This window comes from Cetorhinus maximus, chromosome 13 (genome assembly GCF_964194155.1).
Source record: "Cetorhinus maximus chromosome 13, sCetMax3.hap1.1, whole genome shotgun sequence".
NCBI lineage: Eukaryota > Metazoa > Chordata > Chondrichthyes > Lamniformes > Cetorhinidae > Cetorhinus > Cetorhinus maximus.
Genome location: NC_135891.1, coordinates 65,240,884 through 65,261,790, shown reverse-complemented (window position 1 = coordinate 65,261,790; position 20,907 = coordinate 65,240,884). Strand labels below are relative to the sequence as shown.

Sequence of the window (20,907 nt, the reverse complement as noted above, 5' to 3'; positions counted from 1 at the left end):
GAACTGAAATCCGAAAATCAATCCAAACGTCCTCTCACCTATCAAGGTAGATGGGATAAATATCCAGTTGTGTTGCTATGAGGTATCCTGTGGAGAATTCTATCCAATCAGCATAGCTTTCTCCAAGTTCGCAGCTAAAACCAGACAAAGTGTGGGGACAGAGTCTGGAGAATCACTGATTGCTGGTGAAATAAAAGCTGAAAGATCACCTGGCGGTCAGCTACATCCACTGAGGGGGAAACATACCAAAAAAAATCACAGTCTGTTTCTAATCTGCTTTTGTAATGATAGCAATGGTTTCAGTCAGATATCGCAGCCACTCCATTGCTTATTGGTAGCTGGACTGTTTTATTGAGAGACGTAAACCTGAGCTGTTCTAGGTTCCAAAAGGCTTCACTGGGCGGTGAAAACTTTTTAAAGAAATAAAGTTTGCATTTTAATCCCAAAAACCTTTAGCCAGAATGACTATTCATAAGAAACGAAGGATCAATGGTCCGGGCTTCAGATTTTCCCAAATTAATCTTACAATGGAGGTCTGAAGGCCACAGGCCTAATGAGCTGAGTGATCCATGGCTTGGAGATGTAGTCATCTGCACTGGGAGAGAGTTCTAGTGCAGATCTTGCAGTCAGTGCTGATGCTGCGGGTGCTGCTGCTGCCCACGAGGATTTCTACATCCTGACCTTTTTGCAATTTTTCAGCTGGGACCTCTGATCCCGGATGCAGCAGTGATGGGTCAGAGCAGGCAATCCCAGCTAAGACTGGCAAGTGTAGGAGAAGACAAGCAAAGAGAAGACACGCCCCATGATATTAGCTGCTGTATTCAGGTAAATTTTGAAGGGTCTCAATTCAGTGGGCTAGTGAGTGAGTGAGTGACTGAAGAGTGGGTGGGTGAGTGAGTGAGTGAGTAAGGAGTGGGTGGGTGGATGAGGACTGAGTGAGGAGTGGGTGGGTGAGTGAGAAGTGGATGAGTGAGTGAGTGAATGAGCAAGCAGTGGGTGGGTGAGTGAGTGAGTGAATGAGTGAGGAATGGGTGAGTGAGTGAGAAGTGAGTTAGCGAGTGAGGAATGGTGAATGAGTGAGTGAGTAGATGAGTGAGTGAGTGAGTGATGGAGGAGTAGCTGGGTGAGTGAGTGAGGGCTGGGTGAGTGGGTGGATGAGTGAGTGAGGAATGGGTGAATGGCTGGATGAGTGAGTGAGTGAGTGAGGGAGGAGTGGGTGGATGAGTGAATGAGGGAGGAGTGGGTGAGTAGGTGGATGAGTGAGTGTGAGTGAGAGGGGGAGGGGTGAGTGAGTTAGAGTGTGAGTGTGAGTGAGGAGTGGGTAAGTGGCTGGATGAGTGAGTGAGTGAATGTGTGAGGGAGGAATGGTTGGGTGAGTGAGTGAGTGAGGGATGGGTGAGTGGCTGGATGAGTGAGTGAGTGTGTGAGAGAGGAGTGATTGGGTGAGTGAGTGAATGAGGGGTGGGTGAGTGGGTGGATGAGTGAGTAAGTGAGCAGTTGGGTCGGGGGAGAAGGAGAGTTGAGTCAGGAGGGTAGCCGCATGGGTGGGTTAGTTGTGTTAGGTCAGGCGGTTTAGTCAGGTGGCCAGGGTTGTGATGGTTGGGTGGGGTGTGGGGTTGGTTGTGGTGATCAATTGAGTTACGCTGGCTAATCTCTGAGTTAGACCAGGTATTAATCAGTGTAACATTTCCTGGGTAAGTATCCAGGTGATCCCACTTATCTGGCCCAAGTCTCTGACACTGAGCTTAGTGTCAGAGACATTTGCTGAGGGTCTGGGTGGTGGGAATCAGCCCACTGGAAGTTTGAACTTTCCAGGCAATTTCGGCACAAGTCTGTGTGTCAGGACTTCTTTGGGGCCCTGACATGCGTCTTCCAACTCAAATCAGGGCAGGATTCTTGGGTTGTCGGGCGGGCATGGCGAGTGGGCCTGGGAGCGGCTGGGAAATGGTCCGGCACCTGCAATCGGCCTCCAACCCCGATTTCACACTGGCCAATTAACGGAGAGCCAGAGTGAAAGTCACTCTGAGAAGCTCGGCACTGCCGGGGTGGGGGCAGGAGGAAGGGGAGCGCAAAAGTCTGCGCATGCGTGGGTGAGCATGCACTGAAAGCTCCCTGAAGGCAGGTAGCAACCTCAGGGAGCTGAAGAGTATTAAAATCAAGAATAAAGATTTTGAGAATGTGAAAACATGTCCTCATAAAGGACTCACTGACATGAACAAAAAATGTTTATTTTTAAAAAATTAACGTTGGAAACCTCATCCCGCCCGTGGATGGTTTCCTAAAAAATCCAAACATTTTGAGTAGTACATATCACTCACATCAAAGACTAAAGTGTGAGAGGACTAAGGCTTCACGCTGTATATTTTTATTAAACATATATAGATACCCTCATGGCTAGTTCTAAAATTTTATAAACTAAAATAGTTTAAGAACTATTAAAATGGTTGAATCCATGTCTGTCTGTGACCCCTGAACAAAACGAGCTACCTGGCAGTAGTAAGGATACCTCGTGATCGCTGAAGTGCCATTAATGACACATTGTGGGCTGCCATGATCAAATTAAAGAGAACTATACAAAGGCCATCTGCATTTCCTAACCCCGGTTGGCCAATCAGAGTCTACTCGTCTGCTTGGACAAAGGGCCCCACAACTTTCCTTTCAATTCTTAATGGTTGGGGCATTTAACCTTCTCGTGGACCCAGATGAGGAACATACATCCCTTGTGAAAGACAGTGTGGAGATGTCGGGGTCGTGTGACATGGACCTCTTGTTTGTGAAATCAGTAATATTGCCTTGTGGAACTGCAATCTCAGTCTGTCATTTTACCATCCTACAAGCAGCCTCACAGACAAGGAGCTCCATGCAGATTGAATACCTGGCCCCATGTACATTGTTTTTGCTGGAATTTCTGTACCATCGCCTACAAGACCGATTCATCTCTGCATACCTAGCTCATTGTGTGAAATCAACGCCATTGGAAAAATGAATTATCTAGCATAGGTTTTCAGGTCACCGACCTCTGTGAAGGCATACTTCATTGGACTTTGATTAGCAAATAATTAATTAACACATATTGCAGATGGAAGGACAGGTGATGTGCTGTAATTGCAGACTGTGGGAGCTTCAGGATACCAGTGTGATCTGGGGCAAATACATCTGCAGTAAGTGTTTGCAGCTGCAGAAACTTCGGGTCTGAGTTATTGAGCCGGAGGCTGAGCTGCAGGCACTGCGGCATATCAGGGAGGGGGAAAGTTACCTGGACGCTTTATTCCAGGAGGCGGTCACATCCCTTAGGATGGAGTCTTCTGGTTTGGTCAGTGATCAGAGACAGGGGGGCATGACTGTAAGTGAGGCAGCTAAGGGATCCAGAGGGCAGGAGTGCAGGAGCCTCGGCCCTTGCAATTGTCCAACAAGTTTGAGGTTTTTCAGCTTGTTTGGATGAGAGTGGGGCCTTCAGAGTAGATGAGCTAACTGGCCATGGCACCGTGGTAGAGGAAGCCAATCAAGCAGGGGGTGTTACAAGGAATCTAGTGGTAGTATGGGACAGTATAGTCAGAGGGATTGGCACTGTTCTCTGCAGCAAAGAGCGTGAGTCCAGACTGCTGAGTCGCCTGCCCGGTGCCAGGGATTGGGACATCTGCTGGGGCTGGAGAGGAACTTGCAGTGGGAGGGGGAGGACCCAGTCATCGTGGTCCATGTTGGTACCAATGACATAGGCAGGACACAGAAGGAGGTTGTGCATAGTCAGTATGAGGAGCTTGGCACCAAATTAAGAAGCAGAACCTCAAAGGTCATAATCTCTGGATTATTACCTGAGCCACATGCAAATTGGCACAGGACAAATCAGATGAGGGAGATAAATGTGCGGCTCAAAGGCTGGTGTGGGAGAAGTGGGTTCCGGTTCGTGGGGCACTGGCACCAGTACTGGGGAAAGTGGGATCTGTACCACTGGGACGGTCTACACTGAACCGTGCTGGGACTGGTGTTCTTGCGAGCTGCATAACTAGAAAGGTAGAGGGGGTTTTAAACTAAATAGTGGGGACAAGGGTGCAGATTTGGGAAGATGTGGTAAACCAAAGAGTAGAGACAAGGCAAAAGAGAAACGTATTATTATGGAAATCAAAAACAGACTGTGATAGGAAGGAATAGAGAGTACAAATCTAACAGTAAATCAACAGATGAGACTAGAGGTTATAAAAAGGAGAAAAGGATCAAACTAAATGCTCTGTATCTGAATGCACTAAGTATTCAAAACAAAACAGATGAACTCAGAATGTACATAGAAATAAATAAGTATGATTTGATAACCAATAACAGAAACATGGCTGCAGGGGGAGATGGATTGGGATCTGAATATTAAAAGGGTATAGGACATTTAGGAAGGACAAGAAGCGGGGGAAAGGTGGAGGGGTGCTCTGTTAGTTAATGATGGTATTAGCGCGATAGAGAGGGATGACCTAAGTTCAGGAAACCAGGATGTGGAAATGGTTTGGATAGAAAAGAGGAATGATAAAGGCAAGAAGTCACTTGTGGGCATGATGAACAGGCCCCCTTAATTGTAACCACATGGTAGGGTAGAGCATAAAGGAAGAAAGAAAGGGAGCTTGTCAGAAAGGCACAGCAATAATCATGGGAGATTTTAATCTACATATAAACTGAAAAAGTCAGATGGGCAAAGGTAGCCTAGATGAGGAGTTCATAGAATGTTTCTGGGCTAGTTTCTCAGAACAGCATGTTCTGGAGCCAACCAGAGAGCAGGCTATACTAGAACTGGTATTGTGCAACAAGATAGGATTAATTAATGATCTCATAATGAAGGCCCCCCTAGGTAGCCGTGACCATAATATGCTTGAATTTTACATTCAGTTTGAGGGAGAGAGGCGTGGGTCCTAGACTATGTTTTTAAACTGAAATAAGGACAATTATGAGGGCATGAAAGCAGAGCTGGCTAAAGTGGATTGGCAAATTAGGTTAAGGGATAGGTCAATAAGTAAATAGTCACCCACTATTTAAGAAGGGAGGGAGAGAGAAAACAGGGAACTACAGATCTGTTAGCCCTACATCAGGAGTAGGGAAAATGCTAGAATCTATTATAATGGGTGTGATAAATGGATACTTGGATAATCATGATGTGATTGGGCATAGTCAGCATGGATTTATGAATGGGAAATCATGTTTGATAAACTTGCTGGAGATTTTTGAGAATGTTACTAACAAAATTCATAAAGGAAAGTCGATGGACATAGTATACCTGGATTTTCAGACGGCTTTTGATAAAGTCCCTCACAGGAGGTTGATTAACAAAATAAAAGCACATGGGATAGGAGGCAATATACTGGCATGGATTAAGGATTGGCTAACAGGCAGAAAACAGAGAGTAGGAATAAACGGGTCATTCTCCCTTTGGCAGGCTGTGACTGGTGGAGTACCACAAGGATCAGTACTTGGGCCCCAGCTGTTCGCAATATATATCAATGATTTGGATGTGGGGACCAAATGTAATATTTCCAAGTTCACAGATGACACAAAGCTAGGTGGGAATGTGTGATGTGAGGAAGATGTAAAATGGCTACAGGAGGATTTGTACAGACTTGGTGAGTGGGCAAGAACATGGCAGATGGAATATAATGTGGAAAAATGTGAGGTTATCCACTTTGGTAGAAGGAACAGATGTGCAGAGTATTTCCTAGATGGTAAGAGATTAGAAAGTATTGTACAAAGGGACTTGAAGTCACTGAAAGCTAACATGCAGGTGCAGCAGGCAATTAGGAAGGCTAATGAGATGTTAGCCTTTATTTCAAGAGGAGTTGAGTACAGGAGTAGTGAAGTCTTGCTTCAAGTGTATAGAAGCTTGGCTGACCGCACCTGGAGTAGTGTGTGCAGTTTTGGTCTCCTTACCTCAGAAGGGATATTATTGCCATAGAGGGAGTGCAACAAAGGTTCACCAGACTTGTTCCGGGGATGGGGGACTGCCTTATGAAGACAGATTGGGGAAACTGGGCCTGTATTCTCTAGAGTTTCGAAGAATAAAAGGTGGTCTCATTGAAATCTACAAAATACTTAAATGGATAGACAGGGTAGATGCAGGTAATATGTTTCCCCTGGCTGGGGAGTCTAGAACCAGGGGGCACAATTTCAAAATAAGGGAGAAGCCACTTAGAACTGAGACAAGGAGAAATTTGTTTACTCAGAGGGTTGTGAATCTTTGGAATTTTCTACCCCAGAGGGCCGTGGAAGCTCAGTCATCGAATATGTTTTAGGTAGAGATTGATAGATTTCTGATTAACAAGAACGTAAAGCGTTATGGGGATAGTGTGGGTAAAAGGCATTGAAGTGTTCGATTGTCAGAGATTAATCACACCAAGGCATCATTAATACGTAGAAACCCCATTTATTACTTGTGCACAAGGGAGACAGCACACAAAAGAGCTACTGTACAGTCTCGTAGCAGAATACACGCAGACCTGTTAAAAGCATTTTTACAGCCAATCAGTAAATTTTGCACAAACCTATCCGCTTATTTGCATAAGTTAACTGACCAATCCATATTTCAGTAAATTTTCATTCCCAGCACAACATATGTTGCGCTTACGCAAATGCTTATCACAATCCTGATTACATTGGCCTGAGAAAGAACAAAATGGAATGTCTCAGGGCTCATCCTACAACTGTGGTCAGACAAGATGGTATTGTTCTCAAGGCTGCAGTATTTTTCTCTTAGGCCTAGGCATATAATTCAACTTCCCCATTAACCCTTTTAGCATTATATGGGTTCCCTGTAGTTGCCTAGGTCACCACACGATCAGCCACGATTGTATTGAATGGCGGAGCAGGCTTGATGTGCTGAATGGCCTTCTCCTGTTCCCATGTTCCTATGTAGGTGCAGTGGCAAATGTTTGAGGGGATATTTCAGAACACGCAGAATAGATACATTCCAAATAAGAAAAAGTCCAAGGGGCGGACACACCATCCGTGGTTAACTAGAAAGGTTAAAGATGGTATCAAACTTAAAGAAAAAGTACATAATTGTGTAAAGATAGATGGAAGGCCAGAAGATTGGACAGAATATAAGGAGCAGCAAAGGATGGTAAGAGTTTCCATAAATATTTAAGAAAGAAATGAGTTTACAAAGAGAGCGTTGGTTCTATAGAATGTGAGTCTTGAGAATTGATAATGAAATACAAGGAAATGGCAGATTGATTAAACAGGTATTTTGCATCAGTTTTCACTATAGAGGATACAAGTAACAGCACAGAAGTAGCTATAAATCAGGAAAATTACAATCACCAGAGAAGTGGTACTGAGTAAATTGTTGGAGCTGTGGGCTGACAAGTTCCTGGGTCCTGATGGACTTCATCCTAGGGTCTTAAAAGAAATGGCTAGTGTGATAGTTGATGCATTGGTTTTAATTTTCCGAAACTCCCTAGATTTGGGGATGGTCCCATCAGATTGGAAGATAGTAAATGTAACTCAATTATTCAAAAAGAGAGGGAGACAGAAAGCGGGAAACCACAGGCCAGTTAGCTTAACATCTGTCATAGGGAAAATGATAGAAGCTATTATTAAAGAAGCTATAGCAGGGCACTTGGATAAGTTCAAGATAATCAGGCAGAGTCAACATGGTTTTGTGAAAGGGAAATCATGTTTAATCAACTTATCGGAGTTCTTTGAGGAAGTAACATGTGCTGTGGATAAAGGGGAACTGGTGGACATACTTAGATTTCCATAAGGCATTTGATAAAGTGCCACATCAAGGCTATTGCAGAAAATAAAAACTCACGGTATAGGGGGTAACATGTTGGCATGGATAGAAGATTGGCTGGCTAACAGGAAGCAGCGAGTAGGCATAAATGGGTCTTTTTTTAGGTTGGCAAGATGTAACGAGTGGTGTGCCACAGGGATCAGTGCTGGGACCTCAACTGTTTACAATTTATATATGACTTGAATGAAGGGATGGATGGGGTGGTTGCCAAATTTGCTGATGACACAAAGATAGGTAGGAAAGTAAGTTGTGAAGAGGGCATAAGGGGGCTACAAAAAGATATAGATAGGTTAAGAGAGTGGTCAAAAATCTGGCAAATGGAGTATAATATGGGAAAATGTGAAATTGTCCATTTTGGCAGGAAGAATGAAAGAGGAGCATTTATCTAAATGGTGAGAGATTGCAGAGCTCTGAGGTGCAGAGGGATCTGGATGTCTTAGTGCATAAACTGCAAAAGGCTAGTTTGCAGGTACAGCAAACAATTAGAAAAGCTAATAGAATGTTACCATTAAAATGAGGGGAATTGAATACAAAAGTGAGGGGAGGTTATGCTTCACTTATATAGAGCACTAGTACGACCACATCTAGAATACTGTGTACAGTATTGGTCACCTTATTTAAGGAAGGATGTAAATGCATTGGAAGCTGTTCAGAGTAGGTTTACTACACTAATACCTGGAATGGGTGCGTTGTCTTAATGAGGAAAGGTTGGACAGATTAGGCTTGTATCTGCTGGAGTTTAGAAGAGTAAGAGGCGACTTGATTGAAACATATAAGATCCTGAAGGGTCTTGACAGGTTGGATGTGGAGAGGATGTTTCTTCTTGTGGGAGAATCTAGAATTAGGGGTCACTCTTTAAAAATAAGGGGTCACCCATTAAAACTGAGATGAGGTTAAACTTTTTCTCTCAGAGGGTCGTGAGTCATTGGAACTCTCTTCCTGAAAAGGTGGTGGAAGCAGAGTCTTTGAATATTTTTAAGGCAGAGCTGGATAGATTCTTGCTTTTATCTTAGTGGATAGATTTTTGGTAAACAAGGGGGTGATAGGTTATTGGGGGTAGGCGGGATGCAGATTTCAGGTTACTATCAGATCAGCCATGCTCTTATTAAATGGTGGAGCAGGCTCGAGGGGCCAAATGGCCTACTCCTGCTCCTTGGACTCTGGAACCCACAAGAAATAACAATTCTTTTCCCTGTGATCTCTGCCCTGTAAATTTTTCTTTTCTCTATCCCTCTTTTACTGTATGAGTGAAAAGGAAGCAATGTTGCAACTCTCCTTTCGTGTTTTGGGTGTGTGCAAATAAACTAACCCTTTGAGTTCATCCTACCTCAAGTTTGCTGTGGGTTATTAATAGAAATTGGGTCACACCAAAACCAACAAGGCTTTGGGAATACGCCACTGCTTATAATGGGGGAAGGAAATCAAAAACACCTTTTTGTTTATGGACGGGTGATGAGGAGAAATTAGTGCTGTTTAAATTAACTCCTCTCCTGTCCGTAACAGAAGCAAAGCAAGAGTAAAGGTAACACCATCGATAGGACTGAGTCACAGGAGCAAAACCTCAATGCCACAGAGTACAAATTCAATCACAGAGGGAAAATTTATTGTAATACTGAAATACAGTCTCTAAATGAGAAAATGGGGAAATATTAAGTGTTTCTTTCTGGTGGGCTTAACTGCTGGTTGGACTGAATAATTATAAAGAGCACTTATTGACTCTGTGAGATGTCTCTGTACCCACATCCTATTTTGACCCATGGCAGCTTCCCATTAATTGAAGTCAGTAGAATAAACACATTCAAATGAAGATTGCTGTATTCAGGAGAGTCACTACCCTGGACTGAAAGTAATTTCTTTCATTTTGGCCACATTGAGCAGACTGAAAGAGGCAAGTGTTTGAAGTAGAGGGGTACTGAAGAAGAGACAAAGGATCAATATATAATATTTAATGTAAAAATGGTTTGTTATTATATGTTTCTAAATGCTTTTTATGCCTTGTGGAAATGAACGTAGATTTGGTCAAGATGACCTTTTTTAAAACCTTAAGAATAACCAACAAGTCCATTGGATGACCACTGGGTTGCAGCTAAAGCCATCAGCCCTGGAGCATCATTGTGTAGTTAAGTTGCACTGATTACAAAAATGGTTTGACTGCTGCAAAGTTAGTCAATACAATCTTCTGGCCATTTCATTTGACTGAGAAAGCTCCATTTCCCTCGTTTGGGGCTTCCGTATTTCTCCAGTTTCAATTCTGGTAGAGCAGACCTCCAGCCAATAAACCCTTGGGTTGTCTGTGGTACAGGCGGAGATGGCCCCACCTGCAGAAAGACACAGAGAGATTGGAAATAGGTCTGGAGTCTTGTGACAAAATTATACTTAAGCTGTGGTTAGGTCACGCGTTCTGGTCACCACACTTTAGGAAGGATGTGAGGGTGCTTTCTCAGCTGTGACTTCATACCAAAGTGGAGTAGTCTGGAATAGTAATAGTTTTCCAGTGGGGACAGTCCAGATGTGAACTAAATCAATCTTGAGTGGTGGGTGTCACTAAAGCTGGCGTTTTTTTTGTCTATCTCTAGTTGACCTTGAGACAGTGCTGCCTCCTTGAACCGTGTCTGTGTGTGCACATAGGTGTGTGTGTCTGTGTGTGTGCCTGTGTGTGTTGTGTATGTCTGTGTGTGTGTCTGTGTATGTGGCTGTGTGTCTGTGTATGTGGGGATAAGGTACTTGTGGGCATTTCCAGCATTATCACCTAGTGACCGTGAAGGAATGGCTTTTAACAGGAGGTGTGGGTGAGGTAGCTGCAGTCTGAGCGACATAATGAAATTGTGCATGGAAGCATGGGAGATTCCACCTGGGTTAAGATCTACCTTAACAAAAGCTCATTGATAGAATAAAAGGCACTCTTAACCTTGATGTACTTGCTGATGGGAGATGCAGGTCGAACTTTCAGGTGATCAGGGGTCTGCAGTCGGCATTTGTTTCTCAATTTCTCCTGTTCAGCCTCAATCTGAAAGGAGAATAAATAGCATTCATTGTGTTTAAAGACTCGCTAGGGACACTGTTAGTGTGCTCAGAGTTAGATCATTCACATGAGGCTAGTTTCGTCAGTTTTCTCCCCTCCCTTCTTGTTCTTTATTGGGTTTCAGCTCCTCGGCTATCCTCACTTAAATAGGCCCTTCTTCATGTCTGAATCTGGACAACATATTGACAAACTATGCAGCTACAGAGGGCATCACAGCACAATTCAACCCACCGGCACACTACAGAGCAGGAGATTCATGGATGTACATTGTAAGTGGGGAAACGCAGATGAGTTTCCTATTCCTAGTCTAAGAGTCACAGAGACAAATAATCATATCTCAGCCTCCATCAGAGCTGGGACATCAGCATGGACCAATCGGAGCAGGGACCTCAGCATGGACCAATCGGAGCTGGGACCTCAGCATGGACCATTCGGAGCTGGGACCTCAGCATGGACCAATCGGAACTGGGACCTCAGCATGGACCAATCGGAGCTAGGACCTCAGCATGGACCAATCAGGGCTGTGATCTCAGCTTGGACCAATCGGAAATGGAATCTCAGCAGAGGCTAATCGGGCCATTCAGCCCTACAAATCAGTTCTTCCATTCAATTAGATCGCTGTCGATCAATTCCATTTACCCTCCGGGGTTCCACATCGCTTAATCCCTTTGCCTAGGAAAGATCTATCAATTTAAGTGGCGAAATCTTTGACCTAGCCCAGCAGTTTTTAGAGTATTCCATATTTCCACTACTCTTTGTGGGAAGAAGTGCTTCTCGCCATATTTTATGTACTGATATCACAGGATCGCATGATAGTGGCCCATATTACCTCATCTGCACTGAGACCTCCATGCAATTGTTTCTTAGATAATCCCAAGGTTTTAGTCTCCAATGCTCCATACATCAATTAACTAATAGTTAATTAACTAATAGTTAATTAACTAATAGTTAATACGTGTTCAGTTCAGAACATTCTTATGTGAAAAAGTATATCTTAAAACCTATCCTAAAATTGCCCCTCACTAGTTTAAATCCATGATCTTCTCTTGTAATTTGTTTTAAAGTAATATTCATGTCAATTTATTTTATATCTGGACAATTCCTGCATATTTCCTATTACATCATCTCTTCCAAATTCTCCCTTCTAGGAGAAAAGCCCACAAGTTTCCAATCACAACTCAGATCCTTGACACCAGGAACTGGGCTCTTCTCCAAGTTCAATTTCATGGCCATCAGCTATTCATTTTAATAAATGCCAAACTCCTTCAATGTCTAGTTCTCCTTTGACCTACACCCTTAGAAACTAACTAGCTTCTGCACCACCCCATTTTCTCTCTGCATAACCTGATGGTGTCTACCCTCACTGGGGCCGTTATGCCCTCACTGGGGCCGTTCTGCCCTCACTGGGGCCGTTCTGCCCTCACTGGGGCCGTCCTGCCCTCACTGGGGCCGTCCTGCCCTCACTGGGGCCGTTCTGCCCTCACTGGGGCCGTTCTGCCCTCACTGGGGTCGTTCTGCCCTCACTGGGGCTCGTTCTGCCCTCACTGGGGCTCGTTCTGCCCTCACTGGGGCCGTTCTGCCCTCACTGGGGCCGTTCTGCCCTCACTGGGGCCGTTTTGCCCTCACTGGGGCCGTTCTGCCCTCACTGGGGCCGTTCTGCCCTCACTGGGGTCGTTCTGCCCTCACTGGGGCTCGTTCTGCCCTCACTGGGGCTCGTTCTGCCCTCACTGGGGCTCGTTCTGCCCTCACTGGGGCCGTTCTGCCCTCACTGGGGCCGTTCAGCCCTCACTGGGGTCGTTCTGCCTTCACTGGGGCCGTTCTGCCCTCAATGGGGTCGTTCAGCCCTCGCTGCAATCATTCTGCTCTCACAGGGGTCATTCTGCCCTCACTGGGGTCATTCTGCCCTCACAGGGGTCATTCTGCCCTCACAGGGGTCATTCTGCCCTCACAGGGGTCATTCTGCCCTCACAAGGGTCATTCTGCCCTCACAAGGGTCATTCTGCCCTCACAGGGGTCGTTCTGCCTTCACTGGGGTGGTTCTGCCCTCACTGGGGTGGTTCTGCCCTCACTGGGGTGGTTCTGCCCTCACTGGGGTGGTTCTGCCCTCACTGGGGTGGTTCTGCCCTCACTGGGGTGGTTCTGCCCTCACTGGGGTGGTTCTGCCCTCACTGGGGTGGTTCTGCCCTCACTGGTGTTGTTCTGCTCCCACAGGGTCATTCTGCCCTCACTGGGGTCGTCCTGCCCTCACTGGGGTCGTCCTGCCCTCACTGGGGTCGTCCTGCCCTCACTGGGCTCGTCCTGCCCTCACTGGGCTCGTCCTGCCCTCACTGGGCTCGTCCTGCCCTCACTGGGCTCGTCCTGCCCTCACTGGGCTCGTCCTGCCCTCACTGGGCTCGTCCTGCCCTCACTGGGCTCGTCCTGCCCTCACTGGGCTCGTCCTGCCCTCACTGGGCTCGTCCTGCCCTCACTGGGCTCGTCCTGCCCTCACTGGGCTCGTCCTGCCCTCACTGGGCTCGTCCTGCCCTCACTGGGCTCGTCCTGCCCTCACTGGGCTCGTCCTGCCCTCACTGGGCTCGTCCTGCCCTCACTGGGCTCGTTTTGCCCTCACTGGGCTCGTTCTGCCCTCACTGGGCTCGTTCTGCCCTCACTGGGGTCGTTCTGCCCTCACTGGGCTCGTTCTGCCCTCACTGGGCTCGTTCTGCCCTCACTGGGGTCGTTCTGCCCTCACTGGGCTCGTTCTGCCCTCACTGGGGTCGTTCTGCCCTCATTGGGGTCATTCTGCCTTCACTGGGGTCGTTCTGCCTCACTGAGGTACTGCTTCATTCTTCAAACGAGACTGGACAAGATTCATTCTGGGATATGGATGTTGCTGTGAAGCCCAGCGTTTACTGTCCGTCACTAACTGCCCTTGAGAAGGTGGGCCTTCATGAACTGGACTAGTCTGTTTGGTGTAGCTACACCCAGTCCTGAGGTCGGAATTTCTAGGATTTTGACCCAGCTGTGTGTCTAAGTCAGGATGGTGTATGAATGAAGGCTTAGTTGCCCAAAATGTTGGTCCCTTGTCAAGTTGCTTACATTCTATTGTAAAATTATATCCTTGCATACAATAGCCCAAATGGAGAAAGCAAATCTGACAAAGATTTTTCTTCCCCCTTGGCTGAACACAAAACAAATGGAGATAAGGAGATTTTCACTTAGTGTTTGCGGCGATTGGGGTTTTGAATCAGACTGTAGTCAGGAGAAATAGTAGGGTTCCAATTCTAACCAACAAAAGTCTGTCCAATTTCTGCAATTTCTCCACTGGGGAGAAGACGTGACACATCTCTAATTCTGGAGACTGCTCCTTCCTCATGCCTGCAGGTTGTATTGAGGAAGAGGATTGTGTAGTCAAGTTTTCCTCAGCATCCAGACTTGGAGCTTGGAGCCCCAGTGTGGGTGGCAAATAGATTCATGTAGGGAATGTGGGGCAGACAGGTAGAAATGGCAAGGCAGCCTGCTGGGCCTGAGCACTGCCCAGTTCTATCGACTGTTCAAAACAGCGGGCTGGCATTTTACACTCTCCAGCCGGCGGGTTTGAAGGTGGTGGGCATTGTTAAATTCCAGCGAGTGGCCTGCCTGGTATTAACCTAGGGGTGGATAGCGGCTCGCCACACAGGGAGCATGTTGGGCAAACCCTGTCAGGGTTGCTTACAGGCTCCCAGATGAGTCAGTCATTCAAATGCACTCATTGCCTGATTGAGGGCCTTGGCATCGAGAAGGTGGAGCCTCATTGAGAGTCACCCCACTCCCCAGTCCTTGCTGCTGAAACCCCTCCCCCATGACCCACAGCTCACGACCCCCCATCATGCCATTACTCACCTCTAGCCTGGAGTGTAGTGATGATCCTAGGCTTCAGGTGGATGTCAAACAGGGAGCAGTCACTACCCCGCCCTGGTGGCCCTGCCATTCATTACAGCCACTGGATTCTGATTGGCTGACAGCTCTCGTCAGGCGGGACTTTCGCCTCAGGTTTCTTGATCCCAGAGGAAGGCCTGTTGCTGGCCTGGCAAGTGCCCGAGTGGACCAAGATGCTGTGGGCCTTCCCAAAAAAAGGCAAGGCAATGCGGGGCTCTTGCTGGGTCACCTGCCGACATCCGAGCCCCATTGCCTCCACCTGATTCTGCCCAGTGTTTGAGGTCTCGTTCAATGCCAGGCCGGCAGGGCCTGGTCGGGGGGGATAGTGGGCTGGGGTTTGAGAGGTCAATAAAGGGAGGAAACTGGGAGGGGTAAAACCTTGGGGAGGCCCTCCAATGAGCCCAGGAGGCCCATTAAGGAGAAAACCCCATGCCCGTCACCCCAGCCCACACAGCGAAACCTGCTGGGCTGGCCCACCTGGCGTGGGTCAATCTCCGCAGTTGAATCCTGGTGGCAGTGGGATGAGGCCCTAAAGGGGGCATCAATTAAGGGCCTCGATTGGTGGTGGGGCAGGAAAGCTGATCACACGTCTTCCTGCCATGGACTTAATTGGGGTGAAGGCAGGAAGGTAGTGGGATCCCCACCTGCAATCGTCCCGCCTTATTTAATGCCCTCTTACCACCAAATTCAACATGTGGGAGGGCACGAGACTCCACCACCCAAATCCTGATCCAATATTTACACATCTCTGTCCCGAAGAGTTGCCAGCCTCTGATTGGCCAGCAGCTCTCGTACGTGAAACCTCTTGTCGGAAACCTCACCTCCAGTCTATTAGCAGCCAATTGACTGCTAAATGGCTGCTTGGCAACTAGTGTTCCCCTTGGAGGGCACCCACCCCCGACATTTTAGCTGTGGTGGTGGGGAATCCGGTGCATTGTCTCGTTCATCCCAAGCAGCGACTTATTTACGTGGAGCAGTAGGAGGAGCGGTGTCCCTTGGCATGACGCTATTCCGCCCTCCGCCCCCTACATCCCTTGCCTTTACTGAATTCCCTTTGAATCCTGCTCATCTTAGATTCCGGAGATCGGGATTGGCATTACCTGATCACGCTCAGTTAGTAGAAATCCCCATCTGTTCACCCATTTCCTTGCTGCATCAGCCTCCAATAAGATTGCATTTGTCCTGAAACAAGATGGATGACATTTTCAGTCAATTCACTGTAAAATATCTAAACCATGGAGTTCTTTCAATCTGCTTGGAAACTTATTTATTTCTTCCCTGTGCAACTCCTACTCTGCAGAGTCATTCCAAATTTATACCATACTTATTCATTTATTTATTTATACTATATATATATTTTTTTATTCATTCATGGGATGTGGGCTTCGCTGGCTGGGCCAGCATTTATTGCCCATCCCTAGTTGCCCTTGAGAAGGTGGTGGTGAGCTGCCTTCCTCAGCCGCTGCAGTCCATGTGGTATAGGTACACCCACAGTGCTGTTAGGGAGGGAGTTCCAGGATTTTCACCCAGTAACCGTGAAGGAATGGCGATAAATTTCCAAGTCAGGATGGTGATTGACTTGGAGGAGAACTTCCAGATGGTGGTGTTCCCATCTATCTGCTACCCTTGTCCTTCTAGATGGTAGTGGTCATGGGTTTGGAAGGTGCTGTCTAAGGAGCCTTGGTGAATTCCTGTAGTGCATCTTGTAGACGGTACACACTGCTGCTACTCTTCATCGGTGGTGGAGGGAGTGAATGTTTGTGGATGTGGTGCCAATCAAGCGGGCTGCTTTGTCCTGGATAGTGTTATGGGAGCTGCACTCATTCAGGCAAGTGGGAGGTATTCCATCACACTCCTAACTTGTGCCTTGTAGATGGTGGACAGGCTTTGGGGAGTCAGGAGGTGAGTTACTCACTGCATGATTCCTAGCCTCTGACCTCTTGTAGCCACAGTATTTATATGGCTAGTCCAGTTCAGTTTCTGGTCAATGGTAATCCCCAGGATGTTGATAGTAGGGGATTCAGTGATGGTAATACCATTGAGCATCAAGGGGCGATGGTTGGGTTCTCTCTTGTTGGATTCTCTCTTGTTGGATATGGTCATTGCCTGACACTTGTATGGCGCGAATGTTACTTGCCACTTGTCAGCCCAAGCCTGGATATTGTCCAGGTCTTGCTGCATTTGGACATGGACTGCTTCAGTATCTGAGGAGTCGCGAATGGTGCCGAACATTGTGCAATCATCAGCGAACATCCCCACTTCTGACCTTATGGTGGAAGGAAGGTCATTGATGAAGCAGCTAACGATGGTTGTGCCGAGGACACTGCCCTGAGGAACTCCTGCAGTGATATCCTGAAGCTGAGATGACTGACCTCCAACAACCACAACCATTTTCCTTTGTATTCGGTATGACTCCAACCAGTGGAGAGTTTCCCTCTGATTCCCATTGACTCCAATTTTGCTAGGGCTCCTTGATGCCACACTCTGTCAAATGCTGCCTTGATGTCAAGGGCAGACACTCTCACCTCACCTTGGGAGTTCAGCTCTTTTATCCATGTTTGAACCAAGGCTGTAATGAGGTCAGGAGCTGAGTGGCCCTGGCAGAATCCAAACTGGGCATCAGTGAGCAGGTTATTGCTAAGCAAGTGCGGCTTGATAGCACTGTTGATGAGCCCTTCCATTACTTTACTGATGATCAAGAGTAGACTGATGGGGCGATGACTGGCTGGGTTGGATTTGTCCTGCTTTTTGTGTACAGGATATGCCTGGGCAATTTTCCACATAGCCAGGTAGGTGCCAGTGTTGTAGCTGTACTGTAACTTGGCGAGGGGCGTGGCAAGTTTTGGAGCACAAGTCTTCAGTGCTATTGTTGGAATATTGTCAGGGCCCATTGCCTTTGCACTATCCAGTGCCTTCAGCTGTTTCTTGATATCATGTGAAATGAATTGAATTGGCTGAAGATTGGCATCTATGATGCTGGGGACCTCCGGAGGAGGCCGAGATGGATCATCCACTTGGCACTTCTGGCTGAAGATTGTTGCAAATGCTTCAGCTTTATCTTTAGCACTGCTGTGCTGCGCTCCTCCATCATTGAGGATGGGGATATTTGTGGAGCCTCCTCCGCCAGTAAGTTGTTTAATTGTCTACCACCATTCATGGCTGGATGTGACAGGACTGCAGAGCTTAGATCTGATCCGTTGGTTGGGGATTGCTTAGCTCTGTCTATCACTTGCTGCTTCTGCTGTTTGGCACGCAAGTAGTCCTGCATTATAGCTTCACCAGGTTGACACCTCATTTTTAGGGTGCTGCTCCTGGCATGCTGTCCTGCACTCTTCATTGACCCAGGGTTGATCCCCTGGCTTGATGGTAATGGTAGAGTGGGGGATATGCCAGGCCATGAGGTTACAGATTGTATTCGAGTACAATTCTGCCACTGCTGATGGCCCAAAGCGCCTCAGGATGCCCAGTCTTGAGTCGCCAGATATATGACACTATATATTCCCAGTCTATTTCTGTCTTATACTGTCGCTCTGGGTTGTCACTCTGCTGTTACTCCCAATCTATACCTTAGTTTGCACTCTTCTCTTGATATTCACACTCTGCATGGTTGCCCCCAACAGAACCCACCCCCACCACCCACACTCACTCTCCCAATATATGTAGTGATTGAGTTCCCACCCCTTCCCCTCCTTTGTACAGTCACTCACATTCTGAACTCTCATTTGGGTTGCACCACAGCTTCTGACCTCATTGTAGCTTTGGATTAAACATGGACAAACTCCAGACGTGAGGTGAGAATGACTGCCCTTGACATCATTTGACCGAGTGTGACATCAAGGAGCCCTGGCAAAACTGGAGCCAATGGGAATCAGGGGGAAAACTCTCCGCTGGTTGGAGTCATACCTAGCACAAAGGAAGATGGTTGTGGTTGTTGGAGGACAATCATCTCAGCTCCAGGACATAACTGCAGGAACTCCTCAGGGTAGTGTCCTCGGCCCAACCATCATCCGCTGCTTCACCAACGACCTTCCTTTCATCATAAGGTCAGACATGGAGTTATTCACTTATGATTGTACAATTTTCAGCACAATTCGCGACTTCTCAGATACTGAAACAGTCCATGCACATAGGCAGCAAGACCTGGGCAACATTCAGGCTTCGGCTGATCAGTGGCACACCAGGCAATGACCACCTCCAACATGAGAGAATCTAACCATCGCCTGTTGACACTCAATGGCATTACCATCACTGAATCGCCCACTATCAACATCCTTGAAACTTACTTTTGCTCAGAAACTGAACTGGACAAGCTAAATAAATACTGTGGCTACAAGAGCAGGTCAGAGGCTGGTAATTCTGCTGAGAATAACTCACCTCCTGACTCCCATAAGCCCATCCACCATCTACAAGGTACAAGTTAGGAGTGTGATTGAATACTCTCCACTTGCCTGGATGAGTGCAGCTCCCACAACACTCAAGAAGCTGGACACCATCCAGGACAAAGCAGCCTGCTTGATTGGCACCAAATCCACAAACATTTACTCCCTCCACCACTGACATGCAGTGGCAGCAGTGTGTGCAATCTACAAAATGCACTTCAGCAACTCAGCACCTTCCAAACTCACGACCTCTACCATCTAGAAGGACAAGGGTAGCAGATACATGGGAACACCACCACCTGGAAGTTCCTCTCCAAGTCACCACCTTCCTGACTTCACTGTCACTGGGTCAAAATCCTGGAGCTCCCTTCCTAACAGCACTGTGGGTGTACCTACACCACATGGATTGCAGCGGTTCAAGAAGGCAGCTCACCACCATCTGCTCAAATGCTGGCCTAGCCAGCAATGCCCACATCCCATGAAAGTATTAAAAATATCTCATTACATTGGAACCCTCACTCTACTATCACCTCCAATTTGCTCAATTTGCTGTTTCACTCCAAATCTATCCTGTAATTCCTAACTGCTCTATATATTTGCACCCTGAACAGTCACTCCTGCCCAACACTGCCACTCACACTCAGCACATACACTCCAAATCTACACTGCAACTCCCACTCTGTAAATCCACTCTTAACTGGCATTGTCATTTCCACTGAACTCTTGTCAGTCCCACCCTGCTGTCACTGCTGCTTTGTTTTATATACTCCCATTCTGCCAGGTCACTCTCAATGCACAGTCACTCGCACTCTGCTCTGGGCACACCTAATGACAATGGTGCCCCGCCGTTGTGACAGTACTGTCCTGGTAAAGCACGGTGGTGCGAGATTCTCCTGGTGCCAGCCTGCGGTAGTGGACAGTCCGAATGTTCCAGTCACCATTACGGGAAGTTTTGCGATTGAGATGTAGTAAATAGTGTTCAAGAGCCAGTAAAGATACATGGGTCCATTAGTCTGCAATTATAGACCAGCCCCCGCGCTGCTATATTGTTAGAGGAATGAAATGAATATGCTGTCTTTTTAATTACCACTGTTTATCGGCTGCTACGAAGTCGTATAGTTTAGAGTCTCTCCCTCTGCCACCCATCACTGCTGCTTCCTCGCTGCTCGCTGGCTCAGGCGCGCCCCCGCGCAGCCCCTGCGCGCACCCGCCTCACTGTAACAACCGACCCCATTATTGACAGCACGTGACACCGGCACCGTCACCGTGGCAACGGAGACGCCGACTGACATCATCCGGCTGGAGTGGATCAGGGTCAGATTGTAGATCAAGATCCGGATCCGGATCGGGATCGGGATCAGGGTCAAGATCAAGATCAGGACCTGAATTGGAATTCAGTCTCAGGATCGGGATCAGTCTCAGGATCGGGATCAGGTTGTAGATCAATAGAAAATGTTGGAAACATAGAAACTAGGAGCAGGAGTAGGCCATTCGGCCCTTCGAGCCTGCTCCACCATTTAATTTGATCATGGCTGATCCTCTATCTCAACACCATATTCCCGCTTTCTCTCCATACCCCTTGACGCCCCTAATATCCAAAAAAGTATCAATTTCTTTCTTGAATATACTCAGTGACCCAACATCCACAGCCTTGTGTGGTAGAGAAATCCACAGGTTGACCACCTTTTGAGTGAAGAAATTTTTCCTCATCTCGGATCTAAATGGCATTCCCCGTATCCTGAGACTGTGGCCCCTGGTTCTAGACTGCCAAACCAGGGGAAACATCCTCCCTGCATCCAGTCTGTCTAGCCCTGTTAGAATTTGATACGTTTCAATCAGATCCCCTCTCA

General features: G+C 47.2%; 1 protein-coding gene across 1 annotated transcript; it reads right to left on the bottom strand.

Moving 5' to 3' along the window:
• Positions 1-9,239: 9,239 nt before the first annotated feature.
• Positions 9,240-20,253, bottom strand: LOC144689203 (ciliary microtubule inner protein 1-like). Its single transcript, XM_078556316.1, has 4 exons — positions 20,145-20,253; positions 15,779-15,860; positions 10,671-10,769; positions 9,240-10,080 (listed from the first exon to the last, which is right to left on the bottom strand). The coding sequence occupies exons 1-4, from the start codon at positions 20,201-20,203 to the stop codon at positions 9,925-9,927; spliced, it is 396 nt and encodes a 131-aa protein (XP_078412442.1). The 5' UTR covers positions 20,204-20,253; the 3' UTR covers positions 9,240-9,924.
• Between the last annotated feature and the right edge of the window lie 654 nt (positions 20,254-20,907).